The 12,940-nt window shown below is 38.4% G+C and overlaps 1 protein-coding gene across 7 annotated transcripts in view; it reads left to right on the top strand.

The window, feature by feature from the left end:
• Window positions 1-12,940, top strand: part of LOC144024555 (plasma membrane calcium-transporting ATPase 1-like) — a 71,227-nt gene that overhangs the window by 52,024 nt on the left and 6,263 nt on the right. For 4 of the 7 annotated variants that reach the window (XM_077530941.1, XM_077530940.1, XM_077530943.1 and 1 more), the window contains 10 exons: window positions 260-501; window positions 585-822; window positions 901-1,080; window positions 1,186-1,273; window positions 2,428-2,534; window positions 2,623-2,814; window positions 3,763-3,976; window positions 5,237-5,448; window positions 6,034-6,141; window positions 7,221-7,403. In XM_077530941.1, coding sequence (XP_077387067.1) covers window positions 260-501; window positions 585-822; window positions 901-1,080; window positions 1,186-1,273; window positions 2,428-2,534; window positions 2,623-2,814; window positions 3,763-3,976; window positions 5,237-5,448; window positions 6,034-6,141; window positions 7,221-7,403 — 1,764 coding nt within the window. Of the gene's footprint in view, window positions 1-259; window positions 502-584; window positions 823-900; window positions 1,081-1,185; window positions 1,274-2,427; window positions 2,535-2,622; window positions 2,815-3,762; window positions 3,977-5,236; window positions 5,449-6,033; window positions 6,142-7,220; window positions 7,404-11,090; window positions 11,311-12,940 lie in introns of all 7 variants that reach the window. The other 3 variants (XM_077530944.1, XM_077530942.1, XM_077530945.1) reach the window with 2 other exon arrangements.

Genomic DNA, 12,940 nt, shown 5'->3' with positions numbered 1-12,940 from the left:
AAAAAGAAACATCTCAGTACACATAAAAACAGCAAAAATGACAATTAGCCATCTTTGGCTAATTGCTAAGCTAACATTAGCAGTCAAATGCGCCACACGAGCTAAATCTTCTCGCTTCCAAAACATGCTAATTAGCCTGTCAGTGGCTAACAATCGAGCTAAGCTCATTCTGCTACATTGTCAATCATTTCCTGTTTAGTTTAGTTTTTGCAAACGTCTGAAACGGATTCTTGTTGTTGTTGCCGTCGTTTTCGATCAGCCTCCCGAGAAGGAGGGCGGGCTCCCCCGCCACGTGGGCAACAAGACGGAGTGCGCCCTCCTGGGTCTGGTCCTGGACCTGAAGCGGGACTACCAGCCCATCAGGGAGGAGGTCCCCGAGGAGATGATGTACAAAGTGTACACCTTCAACTCCTCGCGCAAATCCATGAGCACCGTCCTCAGGACCGCCGACGGGGGGTTCCGCATGTACAGCAAGGGCGCGTCCGAGATCATCCTCAGGAAGTGAGTCGCCACGAGGAGGAGGAGGAGAGTGCGAGCGCGAGTGCGAGCGAGCCCGCGTCATTGTTCTGCCCCGCCCCCTTCAGGTGCTCGCGGATCCTGGACGCGGACGGCCTCCTGCGCGTCTTCAAGCCCAAAGACCGCGACGAGATGGTGCGCAAGGTGATCGAGCCCATGGCCTGCGACGGCCTGCGAACCATCTGCTTGGCCTTCCGCGACTTCCCCGCCGACGCCGGCGAGCCCAACTGGGACGCCGAGAACGACATCGTCAACGACCTCACCTGCATCGCCGTGGTCGGCATCGAGGACCCCGTCAGGCCCGAGGTACCGTCGGCCGTATTTGCCAGTATGTTCCAACGTCTTTGCGACTATGTTCCAACATCAGCTTTTTTGTTTTGTCAGGTCCCGGAAGCCATCGCCAAGTGCCAGCGTGCGGGCATCACGGTCCGCATGGTGACGGGCGACAACATCAACACGGCGCGGGCCATCGCCACCAAGTGCGGAATCCTGCTGCCCAACGAGGACTTCCTGGCCATGGAGGGCAAAGAGTTCAACCAGCAGATCCGCAACGACAAGGGCGAGGTGGGCGGAGCCTCGACCGGGCCCGAACGGCGGCGGCGCGTGAGGAGAACGCCAAAACGGGAAACAGACATTTTCTTTTCTTTTTCTTTTGTTTGCGTTTCACAGGTCGAACAAGAACGTCTGGACAAAGTTTGGCCCAAGCTGCGAGTTCTGGCCCGGTCGTCGCCAACCGACAAACACACGCTGGTCAAAGGTCAGAGTCTCGTTAGCACGCTAATAGATGCTAATTCGCACCTTGTTATTATTGTAAGAGGATGCAAGCCGTATTGTTAGTATTTTTTTGGGGGGGAGAAGCAGATTGAAATCATATTTTTGAGATAAAGTGTTATTCTATTAGAAAAGAAAAATAATTAGATTAACCAAGTAGTTTTTTTTTTTCTAAAAGTTATTTTATTTTCATTAAAAAGGAGTATAAATAAGAGATTTATTTTTTAAGACAGTGGTAATACTTGACTAAATTAATACTTTTTTTAAAAAATAAAAATCAGAATCTTATTAAGAGTTTCATTACTAAGGGAAAATAATATTCTACAAGCAAGAATTTTTTTGTATGTTTTTGTTATTTTATAAAAATTAATTTTGTATTGTGTTCTTTTTTGATAAAATACTATTATCTTGGGAGATTGAAGTCATATTTTTGAGATAGTGTTATTTTATTAGAAAAGAAAAAAATATTAGATGAAGCAAGTGGGGGTTTTTTTTTGGCTTTTTTTCCTGAAAAGTAATTTTATTTCATTAAAAAGGAGTACAAATTTAAGATTTAAGTTTAACTTTAATGGTAACACTTGATTGATATTTTTTTTCTTTAGAAAAAAATCAGAAACTTATTAAAATTATATTTTGAGGTGAAAAAAAGACATTTTTAGAGAATTTTTAAGGCATGTTTTTTATATTTTGATTTTTAATTTTGTCTTTTTTTTTTTTCTTTTTTTTTTTTCAAGACAATCTTACAAGATTAATTTTACGTCTTTTCTTTCCAAGGAAAAAAGTCAGAATCTTATAAAAATTATATTTTAGAAATGTTTTTTATGTTGTGTATTTTTTTATTTTCATTAAAAAGGAGAAGTTGGATTTTTTTTCTCTAAGACAAAGTTAATCTTGTGACGAGATTAAAATCTTTTTTTTTTTTTTTCTTTCAAGAAAAATGTCAATCTTATGAAAATGCCATTTTTCGGGAATATTAGAGAATATTTTTTGAAAGGTATATTTTTTTCCCAATAGCAAATGTTATATGGAGAAAAAAAAAAAAGTTGTTTTTTTTTTTTGTTTTTTTTTTTTTGGAGCCATCAATTTTTTTCCTCGATGTTAATTCGTCGCCATCGTCGCCATTTGCGGCCTGTCGCGTAGGCATCATCGACAGCACGGTGGGCGAAACCCGGCAGGTGGTGGCGGTGACGGGAGACGGAACCAACGACGGGCCCGCCCTCAAGAAAGCCGACGTGGGATTCGCCATGGTAACGGAGCGTCCGGCTGGCGTTGGTACCCGCAAGTGACGAAATGCGGCTTGTGACGCGTGCTTGTGTGGCGCCCGCCGGCCGCCAGGGCATCGCGGGCACGGACGTGGCCAAGGAGGCGTCGGACATCATCCTGACGGACGACAACTTCACCAGCATCGTCAAGGCGGTCATGTGGGGACGAAACGTCTACGACAGCATCTCCAAGTTTCTGCAGTTCCAGCTCACCGTCAACGTGGTCGCCGTCATCGTCGCCTTCACCGGCGCCTGCATCACGCAGGTCCGACTCCCGATGTCGCGCTGCGCCTTCAAAGACGGCTCCCCGCATTTACATTTATAGATCTATATATTTTTTTTTTAGAGTTTTCAGAAAACAAAACAAAAGGTTACATTGAACAATACATTTGAAATGTTGCCAGCTGCAGCTATTCAATCAAAAAGATCAATTTATCTCATTTTTTGTATCAATTTAAGATGTTCGCCATCTAGTGATGAACCAGTAGAATGCAGCAACCTATTTCCAAGAAGCACATGTATTACGTGGATCACACTTCCTTCGCAAGACGACCACCGATTATTACATTTGCTACGTTTGTCTCCTTTGAGTATCCGTAGCAGTAAAATGGCGGCCAACATGTCAGCCTCCTGTCAAGTCAAGCATGACGAGTGGACTACGAGACCTACGATTATATCCCCTCCAAAAAAAAAAGAAAAAACTATGTTGATGTGATAGAGCTTATTATTGAAATTGATAGTATTTAAAACAATCTAACAAACTATTTCTACACACTGTTCCTTTAAGAAAATAAATACCATAAATGGACATAAAAACAATATTTTAAATATATTATTCATTTAAATTAATATTAAATACATAATTAATACATTAATAAAGAAAAATTTAATTGTATTTATTATGTTTATTAAATGTTAATTTTAATTTAATTATCAATATAATTTCATAATAAGTGTATAGATTTTGTTTAAAGTACTTCAATACATTTTTAGAATAAAGTTGAAAATATCACATAATAAAAAATAAAAAAAAACATTACTTCAGGGTTTATTCCAAATAATAAATGAATAACTATACTAAATTCTGATACGTTAATCAAGAAAAAATACACTGCCCCCAGGTGGCCAAAGCATGAACACCAGACTTTCATTCCTTGACATGAAAACAACCCAAAAAAGGCGTGACAGGGGTCTGAATGTTTTCTTTTTGCAGGATTCCCCGCTGAAGGCGGTGCAGATGCTGTGGGTGAACCTGATCATGGACACGCTGGCGTCGCTGGCGCTGGCCACGGAGCCGCCCACCGAGTCGCTGCTGCTGCGCAAACCGTACGGCCGCAACAAGCCGCTCATCTCGCGCACCATGATGAAGAACATCCTGGGACACGCCGTCTACCAGCTGGTCATCATCTTCACGCTGCTCTTCGCAGGTCCGTGAGGGGCGGGGCCAGGAAAAACAAAAAAGGGGTCACGCAAAACCGTTTGCTTTGCCGCCATCTTGTGGCGGCTTGGTGCTTGGCAACTATGTTGGAGTCGGGGCAGGAGCTTCACTCATATCAAGACTTTTATTACGAGGGCAAATATTATTCAACAAGTCGGGGGGGGGGGGGGTTTGTTACTTTAGAAAATTAACCTAGTGGTTTTTGTGATAAAATACTTTTATCTTGGGAGATTGAAGTCATATTTTTAAGATAAAGTATTAGAATTAATCCATTGTTTTTCTTGCTAAAAGTTATTTTATTTTCATTAAAAAGGAGTACAAATAAGAGATTTAAGTTGGACTTTACTTTTTCAAGACAATGGTAAGACTTTATTAGACTAGACTACATTAATGCAATTTTTTTTAAGGAAAAAAAATCTGAATCTTATTAAAATTATATTTTGGGGTGAAAAAACACATTCTTAGAATTTTTAAGGTATGTTTTTTATATTTAGAATTTTTTTCCCAAGACAATCTGTCAAGATTACTTTTTTTTTTTTTTTTTAAGAAAAAAAAAAGGTAAGAATCTTATAAAAATTGTATTTTCCAGGGGGAAATGACATTTTTAGAGATTTTTTATAAAGGCATATTTTTTATATTTTTTCATTATATGTACTGTATTTATTTTATATATGTATTTTTATATTATGTATTTTTTTGCAAAGTTATTTTAATTTAATTTAAAAGAGTAGTTGTTGGATTCTTTTTCTAAGACAAAGGTAATGTTGTGATGAGATTAAAAAAAATCAAGAAAAAGTCAGAATCTTGTGAAAATTAAATTTTATTTTATTTACGTTGTGTATTTTTTTTTTTGCAAAAAGTTATATATTATTTTATTAAAAAAGAGAAGTTGGATTTTTTTTTTCCTAAGACAAAGTACTGTGACGAGATTAAAATCTCTTTTTTTTTTCCATGAAAAATGTCAATCTTTTGAAAAAGGCCTTTTTTTTGTGGAAAAAAAGTGACATTTTTAGAGAATCTATTTTTTGAAAGGTATATTTCTAAGAGGGAAAAAGTTATTTTACAAGTGTAAAAGGTTTTTGTTTTTTTTCCACTAACAAATATATGAAAAAAAATCTTCTTTTTTGGAGTCATCAAATTTTTCATAATTTTTTACATTTTTTTTTGTAGGAAAAGGTTTTATTTTTTCCAAACAATAATAATAAATAAATGTGAAGGAAATGGCTGATTTCTTTTTGCCTGCGTGCAGGCGAGAAGCTGTTTGACATGGACAGTGGCCGCAACGTCCCGCTGCACTCGCCGCCGTCCGAGCACTACACAATCGTCTTCAACGTCTTCGTGATGATGCAACTCTTCAACGAGATCAACGCCCGCAAGATCCACGGCGAGCGCAACGTCTTCGAGGGCGTCTACCGCAATCCCATCTTCTGCAGCGTCGTCCTCGGAACCTTCGCCCTGCAGGTCAACAACAACAACAACAAAACTCATTTTTATCATTTCAATTCAAATCATTGAAATAAATGAATCATTTGAAATATTTTTGAGACATAATTTATCATTCAAATTAAAATAATTTCAGTAATGAAGTAATTTAAGATATTTTGGGGTGGGTTTTATGTTTGTTTTTTGTTTTTTTTTAAACCATTCATGGGTCGGGAAAAGTTCGTTAAATAGATTTATTGCTCTATTGTCTGATCAAATTGGTGATCTCGGTTGTCGTTTATTTTCTTTTTCTTTTATTTTTTCCACCAAACTTGCTGATCAGCGATCTGCCGAAAAAATCCTGACCGTGTAAAGCCTAATTTCTATCATTTAAATTAAGATAATTTCAATAAATAAATAATTTCAAATATTTTTGAGCCATTTTTTTAATAATTCAAATGAAAATAATTGAAAGAAATGAGTCATTACCAACCAATGAATTTACTTCATTATTTTGTTTATATAATTCATTAATTTGGTGGGTTTGTTTATTTTATTTTATTTTTTTTTGTTTTATTTTCCTATTCTATGTATGAGCTTGGCTTATTGTGGTCCCGCCCCCAGATCGTCATCGTCCAGTTTGGCGGGAAGCCCTTCTCCTGCACGGCGCTGAGCATCGACCAGTGGCTGTGGTGCGTCTTCATCGGCGTGGGCGAGCTGCTGTGGGGGCAGGTGAGCGCCGCCGCCATCGCCGCCGCCATCGCCGCGGTAATGAGCTCGCCACATGAAAGCGACACCCTGGGCGGCGGGGGGGGATGCCGCAAGATGAACCCGGCGTGCGCGTCCCTCGGCGAATCGGCGCCAAACGCCGTCAGCCGAAAGGCGGGAAGCAGAAGCGGAAGCAGCCTGCTGGGTTCACGCCGAGGACAAACGCAACAAAAGACGCCGACTGACAAAAGGAACAAACGAGTGTGGGAGGCGTTTCGTCGATATCGACGGCATATCACACCTGATGGAGGAAAATGACAGAGCAAAAAAAAAAAGGAGATGCTGTAAACCATCTCCATCATGCGGCTTGCGTTCCAAACCACCCTCGCAAAAAGTCGAATCCACAATTTAAAGATTTAATCACAATTGCAAAAAACATGTTCAAGCACAAGTCATAAAGCTATTGATCAGATGCAAATATTGGAGCAAAAATCCATTTGTTTTTCTCCAAACTAACTGACGAAAGATGTCCATTTGGAACTGAAGCCTTCGCTTTGCGTAGGTGAAAAAAGCAGGATGGAAGAGGATTTGACGTTCAGTCGTCCTCAGCAAAAACGCAGCTGAACTTGAAATACTTCCTGGTTTCACTCTTCCAAATTTATGCACAATCAAACAAAGTCATAGTTTTTTTGTTTTTTTTTTTAATATTGTGCACAAGTAAAATACATTTGAAAAAAAACAAATACTAAAACTAATTTATTTAATAATGTGTTTCTTAAATAACTAAAACTAATAAAAACTAACAGAACCACCATGAATTTAAAAAAAAAAACTTAATCTATGCAATAATTAATGAATTAATTTCTTAGATAACTGAACTACCAAAAACTAGCAGAACCAGCATGAAACCCAATGAAAAGTCAACTCCAAACGAAGTGAGAAGTAACAAAAAAATTCCAAAACGTCCACATCAGCCGATGACATCATTTCATTTGCCGGACGCTAACGCTAACTTAGCTTTGTTGCCTTGGGAAGCGGCGCGAGCGGTTGAAGACTTTTTTTTTTTTCTTTTTTTCTTTTTCTCTCTCGCTGGTCCCCGGCAGCTGATCTCGTCGGTGCCCACGCAGCACCTGAAGTTCCTGAAGGAGGCGGGCCACGGCACCACCAAGGAGGAGATCCACGAGGAGGTGATGTCGGCCGACGCCGACGAGATCGACCACGCCGAAATGGAGCTGAGGCGGGGCCAGATCCTCTGGTTCCGCGGACTCAACCGCATACAGACGCAGGTACCGGAAGGACGTTTCCACAAAAAAAAACAAAAAAAACGTTTTGATTCAAACAAGCATTGCTGTATATCAAGTGTTGTACAGGAAACCGAAATCGCTCGTGCGCTAAAGAATACGATAAGAAAAACAAGAACAAAGCAAACTTTTTAAGGGAGGATGCAAGTACTTTTTTTTTTTTTTTTTGTGTATACAAGTAAATACATTTTACATCAGTAAATTAATAACTAAATAAATCAATAAATAATGAATAATAAAATACAAAAAATAAACAGAATAAACATCACATGGCTACTGATAGTTGTTAGTAGGTAATGATTATTATAATAATATTGTATAGAATAATTCTAACAATTATTCATTATAATTAATAATAATTATGAATTATAAGTATAATTCAGAATTATTATTTAGTAATTAATTAGTCATTAAATGAATAAGAAGTAGGCGTGTGAATAAATACATAAATAAATTAAAACAGTAAATAAATAAATAAATACATAGATAAATATAATAAACATCATACGGATACTGATAGTTAGTAGGTAATAATTATTATATTATTGTCTATAATAATTGTAATTCTTATATTATTATAATAAAATACCTAATTATAGGTAATAATTAGTAGATTGCCTATATTTCAATTGCAGTAAAAAGAGAAAATATTAGCATCAAAATTTTAAAAAAACAACTTGTCAAATTTCCAACATGTTGAAGTTTTTCTTTGGCAGAAAATACAAGCTTTGTTTTTCAAATTCTGACAAAAAAAAAAATGTAAATAGCTCCCTAAAGCTCTTTCAAGTAAATCAAGTTTTGCACAACTTCAATGTGGAGTTCCAGTCAGTACTTTGGAAAGGTCCAAAATTTTTGTTGTGGTACTTTGAAAATATATCGAGTCAAGTTAGAGACGTTTGTTTCTTCATTTCACACTCGACTGCCGCGCTCGAGCCAAAACGAGCTTATTGGACCTTCTCATTCCTGCAGGATTGACGAACGCAGTCACTTGCGTCCCGACGGGCTTCATTAGCCTCGCCGCGAAAACGTCCCCCTTGTGTACGCACGCAAGAACGGCAGCCGGCACACATGCAAGTCAATGCAGCCGTTTCTCAAGTCGGAGAAATGCAAGAAACTGAGCTTAATGAACGTAGCTTAGCCCGTCAGTCTACTAGCTTAATGCTAATGCTACAAAAAAAAAAAAAAAAAGGCATCTGAGTTGTTGTGCTTCAACCATTTATGCAACAAAGAGAACACAAACAGCAGCAACAAGAAAAATCTCAGCGTACTCGCACTCATGTATTCTTTATCCTCTGCGAGGAATGACAAATTATTAGTGCTGTATTGATGAACTCGATGAGCAGCACTTCCATCCGTCTGTCTTATACTGCACCCAAGTGGCCAAGGCAGGCATGACAGAAAGAAAATCCATTTTAGCATATGAAATGCTGTTTTTCCCTTATTATACAACTAATAATTTTTAATGATTATTTTATGGAAGGCTGGCTCGTCAAATCGGACTGGAACGGGTTCGTCCATTGACAAAAAATATCAAGTAAAAAAAGAAAATATTCATGTTATTATTTATATTATATATATTTTTATTTGATCAATCAAGTGGTAAAATAATAATGCTTGTCAAAAATACAATTTAAAACTGAGAATGAATTATTTGTAGTCAAACTATTTTGACATATTTTAGGAGCATATTTGACAATTTAGTGTTTCCTCATCTGCTTAGTTGATTTTGTCAATGCGACACGATTTTCTGGAATATCGGCAGAATGATGAGGAAGTGACGCTTTTTTTTTTTTTGTGCCCTTGGCGAGGCGCCATGTTGCCTCGGCGGGATTGTCTCCGCCCCCCGGGAAAGGGCGAAGCGGCAAAAAGTTTTCAAGCTAATTAGCGTCTTATCTCCGTCCACGCTCTTCTTGCCGTCGCCGTCGTCGTCGTCGTGGTAATCCCGGCGACGGCGTGAAGTATAATTGCGACAAGCTGCATCTCGCCGCCGTCCCGAGCTTATCAGTCGCTCGTTCGCTCGGCGGCGCCTTCCTTCTCGTCCCCGAGCGCCGCCGGCCGCTTTGTTCGCTCGTCCGTGTCTTCCTTGCGTCTTCTTCTTTGTGTTCGCGAAATGACTGACACGCTTTTCTCTCATTCTTTCTCCAACACTCATCAGCTGAAATCTGTCGTCGTTCATTCTAAAGTTCGTGTTCGTGAAGTCGTCACACGATTGGAAACGGTCGACGATCTCGTCCATGCCAAGAAAAATGTTGAATTCTTGATTGTTGAAGATGTTTGACCCGATGAACTTTGTTGTTGGTCTGCTGGTCATGTCTGACAAATGTCACGTCGCCGATTTGAAACAAATAATAATAACGATGGAGAAACCAATTCCAGAGGTTCTTTGACAAAATGACCTGAAAAGTGCCACATAGAAGACAAATTGCTTAGTTTGTCTACACTTTTGTGTAGGTTTAAATCGTCGGTTAATATCGTTAGGTTTTTCTTTTTCTTTTTCACAAACCCCAAATATTCTTCCAAAACAAAAAAACCAAACTGATAAACAATATATTTCTCCCAAAAAACAAGGTGAAAAAAAGGGATAGAAATCCCTTAGAAGAATGGGAAAAATTTTAAATTAAAATAAATAAAACAAATAAGTAATAAATAAAAATAAATACAATAAGTAAATAAAATACATAAATATAAATAATAAATAATAAAACAAAATAAAAAAAATTGAAATAAATAAAAATAAGTAAAAAATATATCTTGAAAAATAGGAAATAAAAGTCCATGAATATGCAGGTGTCGATCTGCAAGAGAATTGGGGATACTTGACTTATTTAGCCATTTTTGCCTATAAGAAGAAGGAGTACCCGAAGAACCTAATCTAAGATTCTAATTCTAAGATTACTCGAAACCTAACTAAGAATTTTAAAATAATAAAGATGGAGAAACATCTATTTCAAGAATGCTTTCAAAAAGAAAAAGCAACATGGCCGACTTCCTGTGCCTTTTTTGGCTATGGCTTCTTGACAATTTTTTATATATTATTATTAGTTATTATACTAGTATATTTCTATATATTTATTATTTTTCCTCTATTATTTATTTATAAAAAAAAAAATATTTATTTTTATTTTTTTTTTTAACTTTTTTATTTTTTTATTTACTTTTTTTGGGGTCAATTTATGTTCCTTTTTTTTCTTTTCTTTTACTGTCGCTTGACATGTCTACCACAATTGAAGTTGCAAAGTCAACCTGGTTTTGTTTTGTTCGACCAAAATGTCCGTCTGGTAACGAGAGCAGACGCTCGCATCCCTTCCAAAAACAAACAAACAATCAAAGTGTTGTGAAGTAAAACCAAGATGGAGGCTTCTTTTCTTTTCTTTTCTTTTCTTTTCTTTTCTTTTCTTTTCTTTTCTTTTCTTTTCTTTTCTTTTCTTTTCTTTTCTTTTCTTTTCTTTTCTTTTCTTTTCTTTTCTTTTCTTTTCTTTTCTTTTCTTTCTTTGCTAAATCCCGTCGACCTGGACCACTTTTCTTCCTGCCTCGTGCATGCGTGTGCCGTTGAACTTTTGATCTTCCAGCTTTGTTGTCTCACCCGCTCCGTCCCGTAACCTTCCTCTCTTCCTCTTTTTCTCCTCTCCTGCGTCCGTCCGTCCGTCCTTCCTCGGTTGGCTTTTCCTCCAGATGGACGTGGTGTACACCTTCCAGACGGGCCAGGCGGCGGTGCCGGGCGCCCTTCGCCGGCAGCCGTCGGTGGTCAGCCAGCACAACGACGCCGGCGCCGCCAAAACGCTCTCTAGTCCCACCCACTTGGGCCTTAGCGCCTCCTCCTCTCTCGGCAACTCGGCCGGGGGGGCCGCCGCCGCCGCCGCCGCCGCCGCGTCTTCCTCCTCCGCTGCAGGCAGTGAGTCGGCTAACGCAAAAAAAAAGAAAAAGAAAGAAAAAGAAAAAGCCGAGCTGGACTCTTTTTCTTCTCTCAACTGCATGAACGCTTGCCAGCAGGTTGTCTGCACGTCACGCCGGGTCGTCATGACAACTGCCTTCTTGCACAAAACAAAGAAAAGAAAAAATGACATCGCTGAGTTAGAAATCATCTCAAATTTAGAAAGGCCAACAACATCCACTTGCAATGATACAAATTCGTGCCGTCAGTTCTTTGACAACACAATAGAAAGTCTTCCAAAATAATCCACAAAAGTTCATTTGAGTGTCACACAAGGACTGGAATTAATCTTTGCAATACAAATCGACGAGAAATAATCCACAGTAAAAAAAATAAAAAAAAATGTACTTGTGATACAAGCAACGCAATTGCTGTTCTCGCTAGTTATTTATTCCTGATAACCACCACGTTGCCCTGTAAGACATAAACAGAATGAATCAAAAATAATCCACAGTATAAAATTAGCTACTGTGTAGATAGAAAGCTAATCTGTGTTACGTTTGTGTCATATGATCAATAAGATGGCTCCTTCTGCCAGTTATTGTTGCCTTGCTCAACAGGAGTCATTTGAACGAGAAATAATCCACAAAGTCAAAAGTCAACCGCATGCACGGATACGTGCACGCACAAGCTACACGTCATAATATTCATGTGATTGAAGATACTTGTGATGAACCCTTGTGCAGTCCATATCAACCAAAAATATGGAAATTATCTACAAAGTAAAAAAAAAAAAAGCACCCTTGTCAAAGGCGAACATGATCAACCACGTATGTACTGTATTAATCAATGAATGCAATCGCGCTTCTCATGATTTATTCTTGATAATCTTGGACAATAGGAATGAACCGAACAGCTGGAAATAATCCACAGTCAAAAAAGTCCACACTCTGCACTTGTACATGTACGACATATGTATGCCGACGTATTATTAATATGATCAGACTTCTTTATGATTTACCACCACCTTGCACAAAAGAAATAATTGCAACAAGAAATAATCCACAAGCATGAGCACACGTAATGTTTTTGTCCAAGCGTACAATAATTGTGATCGCTCCTCTTAACAAAGTGATTGGTGACATTCACCAATTTATGCAAATAGAAATAAACCGGAGGACGTGGAAATAATCCACAGCGTACTGAAGGCGTGCAGTCAGCCTGCTGGTCACATGACTTCAAGCGTGTTTCGTGTTCAGCTGCTTTCTGCTTTTTTTTTTTTTTTTTGGCTTTCATCTTGTGACATCATCGTCCTCCCGCCATCTTTCTTTTGTGGATTCTTGCTGAATGATTTTTGTGAGATCGTAACGGTTAGTTGTTGGACTTTGGAGGTTGAAGGAACAAAGAAACAAAACAAAAAAACAAAAAGGTGTTTTTGTTGTTCTGTCGCGTGGACATTTTGTCACGTTTCAAACATGTTTAGCGGACTAGTTTGTTGAAATGTTTGAGTGTTAACTTGAACTTAAACATGCTAGCTTTAGCTTATTAGCAAGTTGTACTTCTTCCGACCCATTTCAGGCATGTTGAAATGGACATATGAATTGTAGGAAGTGTATGAATATGTTGGTAATGTTTTGTTTTATGTGTTTGT

This window comes from Festucalex cinctus, chromosome 8, assembly GCF_051991245.1.
Source record: "Festucalex cinctus isolate MCC-2025b chromosome 8, RoL_Fcin_1.0, whole genome shotgun sequence".
Classification (NCBI taxonomy): Eukaryota; Metazoa; Chordata; class Actinopteri; order Syngnathiformes; family Syngnathidae; genus Festucalex; species Festucalex cinctus.
This window is presented reverse-complemented; position numbering and strand designations above follow the sequence as displayed.